Here is a 19,186-nt window from a genome sequence, read left to right as displayed (position 1 = left end):
GAAAATGTTGATTGCATATTGTTTTTTAAATAGTAACATGTACTAAATTGATGTTGTGGATGGGAATATCAGTTACTTTTAATTTTGTTCAGTATTTCAAATGTTTCTTAAGATGTTTAAGAAGAAGTATGTTTCAATGGTGTTCATAAGTTTTTATTACATGTTTGTGTTATTTAATATATATATTTGCTGCTTGTAATTGTGTAATTGTTAAGCAAACTGAGTGGGAACTATGTGTTATTAACCCAATCACTGCCAAACCTGTATATATACGTTTTAGTGCCGTGTGTACTTCACCGATCTCACAAATGAACGCAGTATAATGTCATGCTTTGAGATTCCGTGGAAATGCTCAAAGAAGTTCTGTACTGCAGACATACCACTCCATTTCATGTGATTTGAAAGCAATCTGGTGTTATTTCAGCTTCTTTGGAGTGGAACATCTTTCCCGCTTATGTGTAGCCATCATGGCTTCTTGAAGTATACATCCATCTCTTGTTGACGAAGAAATTTAATGTTTCCTCATAAATAGTGATTCTGGAGAGCTATATTTTGATAATGAAGGTGGAGAATAACTAAGTGGTGACAATGAACTACAAGAAAGTGCGAGAAAAAGTAGTAATGATGAGTCTCATGCGGAACTGTCACCCCTTCCTCAGACAAATTATTTTTTCCCCAAATGTAAACGATTTTGATATTACCAGTTCTTGGATAAAGAACATTACATTATATTTCAATAATAGTATCACCGAGCAGAGTAGCCGTGCGTATTAACATGCTACGGCTATGGAGTCAAGCTCTGCACTCGGCAGGGGAGTGGGTTCGAACCTAACCATCAGCTGTCTTGAGAATTTCTTCTTTTCTTTTCTTTGTGGTCTCGCTTTTGCACTCCCAAGTAAATGCCGGGACAGTTCCTATTCATAATCCACAGCCGATTCCTTCCACTTCTGTACCTAGTTTCATTCACCACCATCATCATCATTCATTTCATATTCATTACCTTCTCAACAGAGGTTTGCATTGGGAAGGGCATCCGGTCATAAAATATGGTGTAAAATATAATCTCACTTCATCCCCAACATCGTATTGGGCTGCAGGGCTAATGGGACGATGTGCATTCCATTAATAGTATCAATAAATATGAATCTATCAAAGTGCTTCTTCCTTTAAAAAAAAAAAAAAACCTGCCCACAGGGCTCGGCAGTCATCAAAACTTGGCAGTGAATAGGTTAAAGAATAGATTCTGTGAAAAAAGTTATTTTCCAATCAAGAAGTGAACGGATCTTGTGTGATATTTATTTAAACTAAACAAAATCACATTGAAAATGATATGCTTGGTCATTCTTTAATTGATTCAACATGGCATTCATCTATTCCACAGTAGCCTTTTTTTTTTACACAGTGAAGTTGTATGGTTTGATTAACAGAGTATAGTGAGGTGATTGGGATTGTTTCCTTTTCATACAGTTATAACCCATGGTAAAGTGATTCAACAGTGATGCTATTTTGTTCATGTAAATGATGTTAAGAATGGGCAGTCATCTTACCCGTATGAAATCAACAATCTGATGTGTGGCCTTCAGAACTATGTGCATTTGTGGTTTGTAAATTTTGTTTGTGGATGTTTATTTTCGCAAGCAGGGAAATGAGTTGGTCTCATCACATGATGATTATTGTTGGCGTTTGTTTTGTTTTATTTTACTTTGGGAGCAAATTCTCGTAGTTAAATTTATGGTGAATCTTTTATTGGTGGAATAAGGAAAAACCTGACAGGCTACCCTAAATTATTTTCTGAGTTAAATAGTAGCAGGTAAGGTAATGAAGCAAGTTTGGAAACTCGTCAGCCTGATGATCATTGCCTTGGGAGAAGGAGTTCATTCATGCTCTACAGAGTCAATTATTCTTGTAAATATTTTGCACTTGGCACCCTGTTTTGTCATTTATATTTTATTTATGTATTTTAATTTTTTAGCCAATATAGGACTACTTTAGTCAGGTATATGGAGGTTGCTTTCCTTTTTGTTAGCCCAATACTGTTTCATCCTTTCTGAACGTAATTTTCCTTCTGCTTCTGGAATCACTCTTTCTATTCTCTACTTGTTGATTTTTGTCTGTAGTCTACTGTGTTTACCTTTTAATATCTTGAGTGTATTTGTTTTGTATTTTAAATCTTCTATTGTATTATGTAACTCTCTCATGTCTTCTTTAAATTCTGTGATCCATCTCCTCCATAATTTTTCTACTGATTTTATTTTCTGGTGACCGTATTAAATGCCCTAAGAATGATATTTGTTTCTTTTGCATTGTGCTAGTCATAGGTTCTATTTCTTTATAAACTGTTTTATTGGAAGCTAGTCTCCAGGCTCCATTTACTTGATAATTTTTGTTTAAACAGCTTATCACTATTCTCTTTTCTAACTTGAGTACTCTATTGCAATTGTGTTTGTTGTTTTGAATAATGTTTCACATGCGAATGCAATTTGTGGCTGGGAGACTGTTTTGTAGTGTTTCAATTTGGTTGCTATTTTTTTTTTTTTTTTTTTTGCTAGGGGCTTTACGTCGCACCGACACAGATAGGTCTTATGGCGACGATGGGATAGGAAAGGCCTAGGAGTTGGAAGGAAGCGGCCGTGGCCTTAATTAAGGTACAGCCCCAGCATTAGCCTGGTGTGAAAATGGGAAACCACGGAAAACCACTTTCAGGGCTGCCGATAGTGGGATTCGAACCTACTATCTCCCGGATGCAAGCTCACAGCCGCGCGCCTCTACGCGCACAGCCAACTCGCCCGGTTGGTTGCTATTGAGAGACACTTTTTATTATATGTATTCTTGGTAACATGCTGTGCTGTAACCAGTTTATCTATTCTATTTTGCATGATTGTTTCTCATTCAGGTGATATGTGATTATTTCACCTAAATATTTAAATGTTTCTACAATTTCTATTTCTTGGTCTCCTAGCTTAATTTTGTTTGCAAGCGGAAGTTGAGTTAGCATATATATAATTTTTTTCTTTTTTGTTGAGCATTTATGATGAGTTTGTTTGTGGTTTGTAAAGTTAGAATTGCAATTCTCGGCGAGATAGCTCTAAAATCATTATGGCATCTATTTTCAAATTTACCATTTTATTTTTATTTTTAAAATCTACCTCCACTCGGAGGCTGCCAAAGACAAAGAATACACAAACAATTTTGTTCAAAAATGAAAATAAAAAAACAAGTAAATTATGTCTCAGTCTGGTGGGTGAATATAAGTGGTGTCTGAGTATCAAAAGAGAATCCCTGAGCGCTTTCAGCCCCCAGTCGATGAACTCCTTGGTACTGACGTTAAAGGTCTTAATCAGTTCTATCGTCTCCTTAGGGACTGTCCCTCTCGCACCGATCATGAGACCCCTCACTTCTATGTTGTCCATTTCATATTTATTCTTATAATACGGCACTGTAGGCAGGTAGATAAGACTTCTTTTCTCGGTTCACTTCTTGTACTAAATTGGGTGCAATGTTTCATGACTCTTTGGCCTGGCTTTCCATTGTACACTCTATAACCTTGAGATTGAAATGGATCTTCTCTTGAATTTCTCATTTCTTGGAGCCCAACCAGAAGAATATTTTGCCTATCTAATTCATCTGTGAAGTTCTTGAGCTTTCCAGTTTTTTGGTAAGGAGTTTATATTATGTGTCACAATGTAGTTAATATGCTTATGTTTAATTCTGTTTGTGCGTTTAGCTATATGTATGTATTTTCAAGTGTTCACATTCATTCTTGTCTTTCAGGTGACTACCCACTGAATCCGATGTAGTCTTCTCCATCCTTAAGAGGTTGGACGGTGGAATTCCTTTACTAAAAGACTTTTCTATATCTGACTATGAAAGGTTATGAACCTTAAGTGGAGCAAGCTCCGATTTACAACTATGGTTGTTAGCTGCAGAGGATATTTATTCAGCTGCTACTAACATGTGTAACAGACGCTATTGGGGTATCACCACTAACATACGGAACCGTCGTGCCCTTTATTGCCTCAAGATGTTTATTTTCTGACTGTAATTTTCTAGTTAAAAGTTATCTATTTCGTGTTTCAATTTTGCCAAGAAGTTACATGCTCCATTGCAAATTATCAAGTAATCTTTCTCAAAGATATCCAGTGAAATGGTAACAAAACTTCTAGAAAAGGTATCTTTAAAATAAAATAAGAAAAAGCTCTTCAGAAAAAACAGCAAGAGCACCAATTTTGCTAATATTGCCATCCAGAAGGAACGTTATGAATTACAAAATATTAACAAGGGCGGCTCATGAAGTGCCCCTTTATCTTCCCCTCAAGTATAAAAATTAAATTACCGATGATATACTCCAGCATTAATTTTCAATTTGCAAGCTCATTCCTGTTCTTTCTGTTCATGAGCACAATGCCTCTCAGATAACTGTTATTGTTGGGTAGAAAGAAACGAAGCTATTTATTCCCTTGTCTTCTTTCTCTCTCGCTTTATATACGCTGACTCTCTTGGATTGCAGATGAGAAGGGACAACCTTGTCTCCACAAGTGTGTCTTCCTCAAGATAACTTCCAGTTTGTTGCTACAGCAAACATGAGGTTCTATTTTTTCAAGCGTGTTTTCCTTGAAAGGCCATTTAACTGAAATGAAGGGACAGTTTCACAAACGACTCACAGCAGCATTTCCTTCTCACAAAGCCTGGCTAAATCCTCTACACACAGTCCTTCCATAGCTTTTCTGTCTTATTCTTGGCGCAGCTGCTAGCCAGTTTCAATGAACTTTCTGTGCAGTGTGCGTGATCTTGGAAAAGTATAGCGAGTTATAATGGCAAAGTACTGCATTGTGATTTGTAAATGGTATGTGATGGAATATATGAATTCAGTAATAACATAGCAAGTGTTTAGTACACAAGAAATACAATATTGCAAGAAAGGCTCATGGCATTTGCTGTTATCACCATCTGGAAGGAACTTCTCTGTGAATTGATAAAGAAACAGCCATTTTGTGAGGAGTTTACCAATGAATTCACTGCTGTCAAGGTCAGGAGAATTTAGTGTGTAAAGCAAGTGTGATTTATGCATGCTGGAAAATGTATCTGATGTGTAGTCTAAAGGATGAATTGGCTGTTTAAATGTGCCAGAAGAAGTATATTTGCATGTTTAATCACGGCTGTAATCTAGAAGAATTTATCAGCTTTCACTTACAGTTAGGGTGGTTTTAAGTTTGATTCCGATATTGAGAATTTTACCTAAGCGTGTTAGGCATGGAACAGCATTTACTCAAATCTTATGACTTCAACTGAGATGATATGGAAGGGCAGCAATATTGGATATAATATCTGACATACATGGTATTAGGTGATGTCAGGCTGCTACTGCTGATCATTATTATAGTAGTTAGCATAATACCTAGGTTTTTCTTTTTTCCTCTAGTGGTTTAATGTTGTTGCACTAACACATTGAAGGTTTTCGGCGATGCAAGGATGGGAAAGGGCTAGGATTGGAAGGTACTGGCCGTGGCCTTATTTAGGTACAGCCCCAACATTTGTCTGCTGTGAAAATGGGAAACCACAGAAAATAACTATCGTCTTCAGGGTTGCCGACAGTAGGGTTCGAACCCTAACCACATGACCAACTTGCTCAGTAAATACCTCTGTAGCATAATGGTTAGCATTATTAGCTACCATCCTTGGAGGCCTGAGTTCTGCCCACAATTTAAAAACAATAGAAGGGCTGGAATGTGGTTAAAATGGTCCATGCAGCTCTGTTGAAGGTATGCCTGAAAAAACCTTTATTAGCTAGGGGTACTAGTTTACTTTATTAGAATAATAATAATAATAATAATAATAATAATAATAATAATAATAATAATAATCAAAACAACAGAAAAAGTTTCAAACATTGAAATTGACATAAAGAAAAGACGAATGAAATTCTTTGGACACCTCACAAGATTACCAGAAAATCGACTGTCAAAAAGAATATTAAATTATGTTAGCTCACTTAAGAATTCAACACCTTGGCTGGACGAACTTCGAAAGGACCTCAAAAATGCAAACATATGTGCAACAGACATTTTAGAAAGAGACACCTTCAGACACAAAATCAACAAGTGGGAAGTTACACCAGAGCAACCAAAGCAAAAACAGTGCAGACCGAAATGGTCAGAAGAACGTAAACAAGCCTTCTCAGAGAGAATGAAAGGCTATTGGAAGAACAAGAAGAACCCAAAGAAAGCTTGATTGAGTTGTTTGCTTAACGTCTTCCATTATTGGGAGAATACGCTAATAATAATAATAATAATAATAATAATAATAATAATAATAATAATAATAATAATAATAATAATAATAATAATAATAATAATAATAATACCTCAGTGACAGTGTGCACACATTTTGATTTGATGCCAACTAGACTCCATATGCATCAATTTTGACTCTTTGTTTCACTCTGCTAGGTGGAAAAAGAACACATATCTCTCTTAGGTGATCTATGGCAGAGTCGTAATCAAAGGTACTGCTACAAAAGAACTTTCCAAACTTCCCATAAAGCAGAAATACAAGTCTCGGCACAGGAAATTAAACATGTTAAGAAGGTGGTTACATCGGTAATTAGATTACCTCCAGAGCTTCTCTAATGCTGCCCCCGGGATACACACACATGGAATATCACTTCAGTTGCCTATAGATCCATGCAAATTTCCTGTTTCCAGTTCATGAATCAAGATTAGCATAAAATATGTTTTGTACATAGCAGTCTTAGAGGGTTGTGGAAATATTTCACCAAACAGTAATAGCAGATTAGCATTCTCACACATTTAAGTCCAGCTCCTTGGCTGAATTGTCAGCATAGTAGTTTTCAGTACAAGGTGTTTTGAGTATCTTTTGTGGCCAGGTTGAGAATTTTACATATAAGCGATAATTTTCATGGTAACACCCATACTGATGGATATGACTTAGTAACAGAAATAAGAATTGTATATCCACCTAATCAATACATCAGAATTGAGATAATAAAAAGAAACTCTTATTCAAAGTACTTATTGTCTTAGAACAAGTTTCGATCAAGAATCTGATCATCTTCAGCTAAATGAATCAAATAACAGAATAAAACACATCTAAGAATTGAGTACATCAAATTGTTGTTGAACTTAACCATAATAGGTATTTATATTTGATCCTGTACAGACTTGTCCACTGCCATTAAAAACTATATAAAATAGTATATGCTTGGTCCACGTAGTCAATACACTTTTATAATTGAAAATCATTTACTCAAACATTCGTCTTGAACATGAAGGTGAATTCTGTAGTTAAAACAAGACAAAGGGGACTGTGAAAGTCCAATCACAAAAGAACACAATGAACAAGAAAATGCATACAAAATTACAATCAATGGAGTCCTATGATTATAAAAGGCTGAAAAATATAGATTCCATAATCTTATTGGTAATCTGTTAGCTTGAGATCTTTATGTTTAAGGTTAAAAATAATGATAACATTTCAACTTAAAAAATAACACACTGAGCATCTAGGCTAGTATTTCCAGTAGAATTGTATGAAAGTATAAAACGTGCCAAGGAACAATGGCATTGCAATCCTTAATTATGTTCATGTAAGATCAATGGATTAAACATGTGGATAAAAGCATAGATGTGAATACAAAAACAATGTTGTAATTAACTAACAACTGCATCCCCACTCCCACAAGAAAGCAAATGGCCACAGAAAGATTGACAGGGCCTTTTACATCCCCATGTCTCAGTCCAACCTTAATATAAAATTAAATATACTGTAATCTGTACTATAGCATTAAGTAACAGTTTCAATCTTCATTACATAAACAGCCTTACCACTAAAATCAAACACAAATTTAACTCCAATCTCATTAGTGAATCAAAGCCACAACAAACATTTGCTACTTTCAACAACAACAACAACAACAACAACAACAACAACAACAACAACAACAACAACAACAACAACAACAACAACAACAACAACAACAACAACAACAACAACAACAACAACAACAACAACAACAACAACAACAACAACAACAACAACAATAATAATAATAATAATAATAATAATAATAATCATCATCAGAAAGAGACGACTAAAATTCTACGGACACCTACACAGAATGGATAACAACAGGCTGACAAAGAAAATTCTAAATCTAGCTCTAACCCTGAAAATCCGCAACAATTGGTTAGCAGAAATTCATGAAGATCTACAAGAAATGGGTATTGAGGACGAAACCATTCAAGATAGAATGAAATTTAGAAGCTTAGTAAACAAACATAAATTTGCAGAGAAACCAACAAGAAAAAATACAGGCTGGACAGAAACACACAGAAAGGAACACAGTGAAAAAATGAAGAAATATTGGGAAGAAAAGAAGAAGAAACATTGTGCAAAATAAGTTCAAACACGCTCCACAGCTGGGCACAACGAATCAAAAAAAAAAAAAAAAAAAAAAAAATAATAATAATAATAATAATAATCATCATCATCATCACCATCACCACATTACCAATCCACTCAAGAAACATAACATACACGCGGTGTTCAGAACCATCAACAATTCTGTCTTTTCCACAATTCCAACTTATAAACACATCTAACAATTGGAAATTCAGGCATATATAGACTATAATGCCCTGACTGCAAAACCACCTATGTAGATCAAAGAATTTTAATGTACTTTGTCTTGAACACATCAATGCAATAAAACTCAGTAAGTTTTCTGCCATGGGTCAACACGTAAAAGATTTTAATCATTTCATCAATATTCAACAAGATTTGGACAAAATTAGCCTCAATCAGACCCTCCTTAACATATCCCTTGACTATTTCACTAATCCTACCTTTAATATCAACAAAATATTTGAGAATAACAATATACATTTCGAGACCTTAATTCCCATAATTGCCAACCGCTACAACAAGAATTTCAACAAGCATCACATTAGCAATCATCCACATGCATCTTGTAACTTCCCCCATGCCTCTCTCCCTCAGCTTCCCCCTCCCTATCCCTTTACAACTTCCTCCATCACCTAGAGCAGGGCCTCTCAAACGCCCAAAATCTCACGCGTGCAGACAGCAGCGCAGAGGTCCCGTGCACAGTGCATCGGTTCCACTCGGCTTGGCTCAGACCAACGCTTCATCTCTGGGCTACTCGGCTAAGCTCAGCTTGGATTTGGAGCGCTACGGAGCAAGTGAGGAAGAGGGGGACAGGGAGAGCGAGTGAGACAGGCGCGGGAAAGAGAGAGAGAGAGCGCTATTGCTCCAAATTGAGGAGTGCACTCTGAGAGGTCCTGGCCTAGAGCCTAAACCTCTACCAAGCCCAGACTAGCTCGTTTATGTCTCTAATTTCCAATCAAACAGGGCGGGTCGTGAAGAAATCCAGACTAGCTCGTTTATGTCTCTAATTTCCAATCAAACTTTGTCTTGTTGTCATGGATTCGGAGAAATTGCAAATGATGTTACGCTTGACGGCTATTTCCTCTATCAATAATGCCAATGGACGTCTCCACCATTCTAACTAACCTTTCATGTAAAAATAGTTCTGCAAATCTTAAACTAAAGATGACTGACTATAATGCTTACACTAACAATATGAATATAAATACCAATAACGTTTTATCACATCCATTTATTAAAGAAATCTAGAAAACTGAAGAAAGAATGAAATATCCTTGAAACAAAATGACTATCTTCATTTAAAATTGATTAATTATCTTCTATCATTTCATCAAAGATCTTTGATTATGTTAAAATATGAATAATTATGTACAATAGAAAATTGGAATCATTCTGAAAAATTTTACCTATGTAAATTAAAATCACATCGTTTCATTTCTCATTTGTGTAAAAGTTAATATTCCTACTTTAGTTAAAGTTATAAAAATATTTACAAATCTTCCTGGGAAATCATTCATTTCAGCGCCATTCCTGAATTTATATGTTCTTCTATTAAAATATTCAGATCTTAGGTATTTAAATATTTATAATATCTAGGATGAGGATAAACTTTTAACTTAGGAACTGATTTTCATGGATGCATCAGGAAAAAGATAAGTATTAAGTCAATCACATCATGTGCTCCCTTCTAGATTAATATCTACTATCGCCGGGCTGAGTGGCTCAGACGGTTAAGGCGCTGGCCTTCTAACCCCAACTTGGCAGGTTCGATACTGGCTCAGTCCGGTGGTATTTGAAGGTGCTCAAATACGACAGTCCCGTGTCTGTAGATTTACTGGCACGTAAAAGAACTCCTGCGGGACTAAATTCCGGCACCTCGGCGTCTCCGAAGACCTTAAAAAGTAGTTAGTAGGACGTAAAACAAATAACATTATTATTATTATTATTATTATTATTATTATTATTATTATTAATATCTACTATCATTTTATAGCTCAACTGGATATCATTCCTCTCATAAATCTTACAAGTTAGATTAACCATATAAATGTGTCTCACGAAATCTGTCATCAGGTAATTAATTAAATTCCAACTCCTCGCACACTGTTATTTACAAAAACAGGTATAAAGTATTATTATTAAAACTCTAACAATCATTATATTCTGCAATTATATGTGAAAAACTTGTCATACTTGTGCATATGATTAAAATAAGTGCCATGTACTTGTTTATCAAATAATCATCATTATGGTAGAGATCTGGGTTAATTTTTTTTAAATATCATACTTAACTTTCCTTACAGTGAGTCATCTTGATTTACAAGTGCCTAAACTTTATATATAACCTGTATTTTCAATATGTTGGATATGGAATATCTAAGAACTATCACTTATCATGGAATCAAGTACAGTACCAACCTTGAATTGCATCAACCCTCTTATTTTTATCTTCTAAATAAATCACTTTCTTCTTTACCGACGAAACAATAAATATCACTTTCATTATTCTTCTTCATATTCATTCAATATTCATATACCATTTCCTTCATATCTCATTATCATATTTCTTCTTTCATTTGCAAATAACCTCCATATACACATTGACTTGATGCATAGAATTATGTAACCATCATCTATCTACTTGATTATTCCATTTCTTCTTAATCAATTTCTGTTTCACTTCATATCATTCTCATATCCTCATATAATCCAACTATGACCTATATATGGCACTGTACTATCTCCATCTTACAAGATATTAACCCTTATTCACTCATAATATTAATCGTTATGTAATTATAGATCTCATAATTCACATATGATAACCTCATCATTTGATTAAATGTCATTGCGAACGCACTTACATGTTATATATTTCTCATACATCCTAGCCAAGGATTAGTTCTATTGTATAGATAACTACCTATCATCCCTTCACTTCGACACAGATATATTATTAATTCGTGAGAATTTATTATTTCTGAGCTAATTTGAAGATCTCAGTGCCTCACTATTTGTTCGCCACACACAAAGACAAAATATAATTTTATTCCAAAACAATTTACTCTACTTACTGATGTACTGGAACATCTATAGATCAGACAAGGCCGCTACATCCTTCGCTGGTCACTGGGATGTTATGGGACAGGTCGGGTTTCCCTTGCCGTCATCTCAAGTTAGCCTCCTCCGGACATCGTCTTTTTAGCACATCTTGACAGCCATCTCTTGCGCAAATGCAACCAAAATTAATACAGATGAAGTCAATTTCGTCATCATAGGGATTTCACCTTCTAACATGGTAATTTCTATATCAAGCGTGACGTTTTTTAACTTCAATTCTAATTTCGCTTGTAGATTACCAAGATGTCTGCTCTTAATTCAGCTATCTGTGTTAAAACTGCAGTTCTATATGTCAATTTAGTCATTTACCGTATCCTAAATAGTTCTTTCTTGGTAGCTATCAATGGTCATCCCTTGCCAATTAGAAGTTGTGATGTAAGCTTTTTTCGCTATCTTCCTTATGAACTTGCCGCTTTATTTTCAGTCTTTATTTTCTGCATTCTTTAGTTAAATTATGTGAAGTAAATCTTCTTCTTTAAATTTTCGTAAGATTCTCTTCAAGTCTTGATCTGCCGCTCGCGATGTATGTGTATTTTAATATGATCGTAGCCTCGGTCGCTGTTTCAATTTTGCAGTTTTTTAAAATAGTATTGTTGTAACAATTCCAGGCTTTACTTTGTCTTATTCACTGCCACCTTGACCTTTCCTGCCTCGATCATTATATTTTATTGACATAGATGATTGAGTTTATATGCCGTATTTACTCATGTCGTGGCAATTGCGTCCATTTTAGTTCCAATCAACTATCAATTTAAGACAGTGAACTGGCACAATATGTCGTTAGTTAAAAGACAACATTGTTTTGGTATATACATATATATTTACAATTTGCTTTACGTTGCACCGGCACAGATAGGTCTTATGGCTATGATGGGATAGGAAAGGCCTAGGAGTGGGAAGGAAATGACTGTGGACTTAATTAAGGCACAGCCCTAGCATTTGCCTGGCGTGAAAATGACAGGAAACCATGGACATCCATCTTCAGGGCTGCCGACACTGGGATTTGAACCCACCATCTCATGGATGCAAGCTCACAGCTGTGCGCCGCTAACCACATGACCAACTTGCCCAGTGTTTTTGTATTCACATCTATATGTTTATACCCACATGTTTAATCCATTGATATTAAAATTAACATTATCAAGGATAGCAATACCAATGTTCCTTGGCACGGATACTTCTATATGATCCTACTGGAAATACTAGCGTAAATGCTCAATGTGTTATTTTTAAGTTGAAGTGTTGATATCACTTTATTTTAACTTTAAACATCAAGATCTCAAGCTAACATATTGCCAATAACATTATGGACTCTATACTCTATCTTTTATAATCATTTAACTCCACTAATAGTAATTTTGTATGCATTTTCTTGTTCATTTTGTTCTTTTCTGATTGGACTTTCGCAGTCCCTTTGACTTGTTCTAACTACACAGTTCACCTTCATGTTTGAGACGATTTGATGTACTCAATTCTTAGACGTGTTTTATCCTGATATTCACTTTGTTTAGCAGACGATGATCAGATTCTTGATTGAAACTAGTACTAGGAGAATAAGAACTCTGAATGAATACATGAGTTAATTATAATTATCTCAATTCTGATGTATTAATTACATGGATCTATAACTCTGATTTCTGTTGATAATTTTACCCGTGTCTGTGATTCCTCAGGCTCAGGCACTGGGTGTTTGTGTTACTCTCAACACATACATCTTCATATACACAGAACATACCACACTACCCCCATAGAAACATGTAATAGAGAAAGCATCCCTCTACATAGGATTAGCGTCAGAAAGGGCATCTTACCATAAAACAGGGCCAAGTCCACATGAGCGACAAAGTTTACAATCCCCACACCACCAGGTGTGGGAGGACGAGGACAAAGACAAGGAGGAGGATTCTTGCACATGAAAAAGGAAGTAATGTCATACTGGAGATAAGAAACAGAAGATGTATGCTTACCCGAGGATTACTAAGAAATCCAATCTGAAATTTGCGATCTACATCTAGCAAATTTCTGTTTGCTCGAACAGTTGTTACAATAATAACTCTCTTTTCACGTCCTTGAAACACCTCAGGAGAGCCCACTTCTATATCCTTCCATCCCTTCTCTTCCAGCTTCCTCTTTAGTTTGTACACCTGCAAAGATAAATTGAGACTAGGGTGAGAATACCATTATAGCAAAAATATAAACATCTCTGAAAAACAATCTGCAAGTATAGGCTTCCATTTGCAATATTAGCAATCCAGTAACCCATATGCATTTGAATTCCCTGTTTAATATCTCTTTCTTGACTTACTTCCTAATCAACTCATGCATGGTAGAAGATTGTTTTTGTGTAGGGAAAAAAAAAAAAAAAAAAAACAACATTAGCATGACTGGAAACTAAGTTGCAGATGACTTAGTAAAGAGAGGTACTGAACTAAACTTCACATAAATCATTTAGACAACAGCTATTTAAAATAAACAAAAAACAGGATAAATAATTAAGAAAACACACCATGGGAACAAATTAAAAACAAACGAAGAATAGTTTCTCATGCCTTCTTGTTACTCACAACTTGCCTAAACCTAAGAGAGTAAAATCTGTCAAAATAAACCTCAGAAACTTTATCTCCCATGCCTGGAGTCAGACAAGTATTTCTTCATGAAAATGCACGTTTCAATACCACAGGTCAAGATCGGTATAACATAAATGTTGAACATTGCTAATTTTGCTTTCTTTGCAATCTTGATATCCAAAAGAAGGGTCCTCATTTGTTAGTAGAAAATGGAATTTTTACACCATACTGGTGATCTCCCTTGTGGCCCAGTTGTGTCTGGAGACTATACTACCCAGGTAGGTGAAACTGTCCACACCCTCCAACTGGTGGCCTGTTAGTCTGATGCTTGCTGGTCGGCCATCTCTTTTCACCACCATCTGAGTTTCACTGATCTTTAGAAACTTGCCTGTACCTTATTTGTTTCTCCCCAGATCAAGACATCATTAGCAAAGGCAACTGTATTGAGTTTACGAGATGTTTCCTTAATACTCTTCATTATACCATCCATAACTGTGATAAACAGAGGTAGGGACAGTGCACTGCACTGCTGGATGCTTGTCTTTGTCGTAAGCCATGATAGGTGCCCCTCTCCAACTCGTACACATTTGTTACAGTCCTTTTACTACAGTCGGATGTTTCTTATGTCCTTTAATAACCTTCCTCTTTTGCAAACACTGTCATATGTCTTTTCAATATCCAAGATTACCATAATCAATATTTTGCTCTTTTCCTAATACAATAAAACCTGTTAAGAAGTTTCTGCAGGGGACAAGGAAAAAGAACATGTCAAATGAGAAAACGTACTACTAAATATATGAATGAAAACTAACAGGGATATGGAAACACTAGATACAAATTTTCTGACGTGGCATTTTACGCTGTGTATCCGCGGGTATAGCGAAAATAATATCTACAGTTTTTAAGAGAGGAAAGTGTTAAAAGGTGTGAAAAAACACGATAGAACAAATATGAAAACCTTTTCCACTGGGGCTTATGAAATAAGTGTACTGAAAGGTGTAATAAACACCAGAAAACACATATGAAAACCTGTCTCCGGGGCCAATAAAAATATCAAAAGTATTATTGCAGATCACACTCTTTCTAAAACAAATGTTTATTTCGGAGCAGTGGGTTATTAAGTATTATTTCCTGGTCTACACAATGAATTGGAGGTCACCCTCGACCATGTGTGACTAGGAGGTGGGAGGAATGAATTTGACCTGCATTTTGAAGTTGACAAAACTTCGACCAACTCAAGTGATTGAGACGAATCTCGAAGGTGTGAGTTCAACATCTGCAACCTCTGCGCACTTAAAGATGCAGATGCCAGTCCACTTTCTGTAGGATTTTAATTTTGTATTCATTAGTTCACTACTTTGTCCGTATCCATAACTAGGCTATCACAAGACGAATATGCACCACGCTAGTCACTTTCACATGATTATGTTCCTAATCCAGATATAGGCTACCATATCACATGACAAATATTCGCCACACTTCACTATACCACTCAACACAAAATAAATTTCCAACTTCTGAATGGAATGTGAAATACAAGCACAAACAGGCTTACTGTTTTTTTTAACAATCTCGCTGCTAACCGGCAAGTAGAAGTGAACATTCCGGAGCCTAATAGCTCGCTCCCCGAGGGAGCAACTTGATCAGTGAAGTTAAGGAATACAAGGCCTTTTCCCGTAATCGGACAACTGTGGTGATTGCTATTACCCGAGTTGGAAATTACGTTTCTTTCACAAGGATGACAAATAACATTTTTAGGGCTAGGAAAAATGTGATTGTACTAAGTGGTAATAGTAAATATGTTGGAAGATGGTCCGCCTAGTCAATACTATTTATTGATTTTCCTTTCACCTTAACATCTAGTACATGTTTCGAGAATATTATGCATTCTCTTCCTCAGCTAGTGGATTAAAATTCAGTATACAATAAGACCTGACTAAACTTAGAAATATACAAATTGCAAAAATTTGATAATGAGAACAGCCTAAATCAGGGATGGCGAACCTATGCCATGCGTGTCATTAGGTGACACGCGAACACGATTTCGGTGGCACACCACATGACCATCTTAACATTTTTATGTACGTTTTGTACTCTAGACTATACATATCTCATCCATCGTATAGTCATAGTGTTTCAGGTTTAAGAAATAAATACCGAATATCTAAATTCTAGTTCCGTTCGAACGTGCATTATGGCAACACTACAACACCCAGAGGTCCTGAAGTCAAGTGAAATAAATGTCAGATGCAGCCGACGAGCCATTCGCTCACCCATATCAAGTGAATTAGTGAAATTTGGCTTGTGTGTGGTTGCCAGCATCGCGTAGTTTTTCGTAGTGAGTAACTGTTTATTGTTGTGAATTTTGTAAGACAAATAGTTGCCAAGGAATGATCCCAATATTGAGATATGGAGAAAGTATCGCACTTTATTTCCAAACCTCATATTGCACAAATGACTTTTTTTTTTTTTTTTTTTTTTTTTTTAACGGTTAGATATTGGCAGTTTAGAAATGGAGTTGACTGAATTTTAAGAAAGCATGTATGGGTGAAAATTTCGTACAATTTGATGAAGCATTAGTGAAAATCGGGTGTGCTGTGGATGGTGAATACTCTCTCCAGAAGCCGGAGAACTTAATACTTGAACAGTGGAACAGTCTCCCACAAAAGAAACTTGCTACAGCGCTACTTACTTTGTTTGGGTCATCATACTCCTGCAAGCAGATATTTTCTACAGTGAACATTGTGAAGACAAGTTATGAACCTAACATAAATGACAAAGCTACTAACTATTTTTGCGGTATTCGCAAAATACGACCATGAAACATGCAATCACATGTATTTGGTATTTTACAATATATATATGTAATATATTATGAAACACAATTTGGAATTAGGGATGGAAGTCGGTGGTAGCGGTGGTTAGTAGGGGTAGAGGTTGTATCCATTACAAACGAAAATAACAAGTGGCACAGTAAACAGTTGAGAATAATAATCCAGACCTAAAATGGCACACTAGTTGGAAAAGGTTCGCCATCCCTGGCCTAAATGAACACATTGCAGAAGACAATCAGTTGTTTAAATTGGTAACCCAATACCCTAGTAAGAGGCCAAATGATGTCAAGCGTGTAAGGGGAGAAGTATGACTGTAGTATCAGGGGCGGTTCCTTCCACCCCTCTTTCCATCCACCACGCAACCCAGTGTAATTCCGTAACCAGTTGCCATACAACATCAGGTGCCTTCACATCTATCTAACACATGCATGCCACACGTAATATTTACATCATCACACTGGTAAGGTTTAATATTTTTACCCCGTTGTATTCTCATTTGTTCATGTCGGAGCCTTTTTGTTAATTTCTATTTCATTTCTTTTTTATAGACCATTTTAACCTATTTTCAACCTGGCTGCATAATACATCTAGCAACCGAAGATAATGGCAGGACTCCAAGTTTTAACGCAACTTCATTTATTCTTGTACAAATCCAATTGAACTACGCAAGATAGTATTGCAACTCCTAGGACACCGTAAATTCACATCATTATACGACGCTGTGTCCAATATTTTAATTTAAATAGACATCATTTTAACATCCATTAACGGTGGATATCGGCAGGACTTCAAGTTTTAATGCAATTTCATTCATTCCTAACTCAACTTTTTTGAACTACGCAAGGCAACTTCAAGGACACTGTAAATTCATTTCATCACAAGACGTTGTATTTAATTAGACATTACTATATTGTGTTTTTAATTTGTACTTGACAAAATGGGATTTTAATTCTATGTTTGTACTATCCAAATTTTTAAGTGTTACATTGTAATACTCATTGTTTTGAATTTTTAATGCCCCCCCCCCTATTTTAGTCAGGTCTTATTGTATACTGAATTTTAATCCACTAGCTGAGGAAGAGAATGCATAATATTCTCGAAACATGTACTAGATGTTAAGGTGAAAGGTAAATCAATAAATAGTATTGACTAGGCGGACCATCTTCCAACATATTTACTGTTACTAAGTCAATACGGATCCAATCCCGACCATCATGGTCAAGATTATTAATAACTAAGTGGTAATAGTGAAAATTTGTGACACTATACGCAAGTTATTTTTAAATAGATTTAATACGATGAGAATCGGGACTTTGAATTTATGACGTGCTAAGCAGGAAAACATGTTCATGAGAAACACACTAACTAGGTTTCACTATATTTTGCCCTTAGCAATCTGGCATTGAATATAAGATCTATAGTTGACCTATTACCTCTGAAGCCATACTGCTTTCTCTTCCAAATGTGGTTTTATGTAGTTTGCAGCCTCCGCTTTATCATCTCGAAAATTTTCAGCTCATGTGACAACAGGAGAGTTATCCCCTCCATAGTTATAGGATTGTTTTGCACATTTCTTTCTTGAACAGAGGAATGATAACACTAGTTCCAGTCTGCAGGTACCTTCTCTTTTCACACTGCATTAAGCACTCCTTGTAGCCATTACAGACCCAGTATCCCTGCTACTTTGATCATGTCTGCTTTTACTTCATCTAATCCTGGCAATTTTCCCCTCAGGCACTAGGCTACCACATGTCTTTGTTTATTCCACACTGGTACAAAATTTTACACTTTGTTCAGGGGTCTGGGCACAAACAATATTTGTGATATGTCCTTAATTTTCCTTGTGAAACTCTACTTTCAAACTATTTATATGTTTTGTAAACTGGGAGTATTTAATTAAAGATAAGAATTTCATTATGTTCCGTATTGAAATGAGTTCACAGTTAAACTGAAAGAAGTTATGTAATGGTTCAACCTTTTCAATACATGGAGAATTAGAAATGTAATGTTACATTGCTAGTTGACTATAAGCTGTACCGGTTTTGACCACTGTTCTGAGTCATCATCAGCCCATCACTTAAAATATAAAAAAACAATGCACAGGAAAATAATAGGTGATGTATAAATTTTCTACTAGTTGTAGTTCATGAAGTATTATAACACTTTTGGCAGTAGCACTGCATGTTGTGAGTTCTTGGAGAGGAGTAAAACATACGTGCTAATGGCACTGTGTTTTTAAATGTT

General features: G+C 35.7%; 1 protein-coding gene across 8 annotated transcripts in view; it reads right to left on the bottom strand.

The window, feature by feature from the left end:
• LOC136876309 (putative helicase mov-10-B.1) overlaps positions 1-19,186 on the bottom strand; it is a 481,476-nt gene that overhangs the window by 15,692 nt on the left and 446,598 nt on the right. For all 8 annotated transcript variants that reach the window (XR_011018462.1, XM_068228374.1, XM_068228371.1 and 5 more), the window contains one exon: positions 13,509-13,685. Coding sequence is in view for 7 of the 8 variants with exons in the window: in XM_068228374.1 (XP_068084475.1) it covers positions 13,509-13,685 (177 nt within the window). In the remaining variant the exon portion in view is untranslated. The remainder of the gene's footprint in view (positions 1-13,508; positions 13,686-19,186) is intronic.

Source organism: Anabrus simplex, chromosome 6 (assembly GCF_040414725.1).
Source record: "Anabrus simplex isolate iqAnaSimp1 chromosome 6, ASM4041472v1, whole genome shotgun sequence".
NCBI classification, from domain to species: Eukaryota; Metazoa; Arthropoda; class Insecta; order Orthoptera; family Tettigoniidae; genus Anabrus; species Anabrus simplex.
Note: the sequence above shows the minus strand (reverse complement) of the source record. Positions and strands in the feature narration are given on the sequence as shown.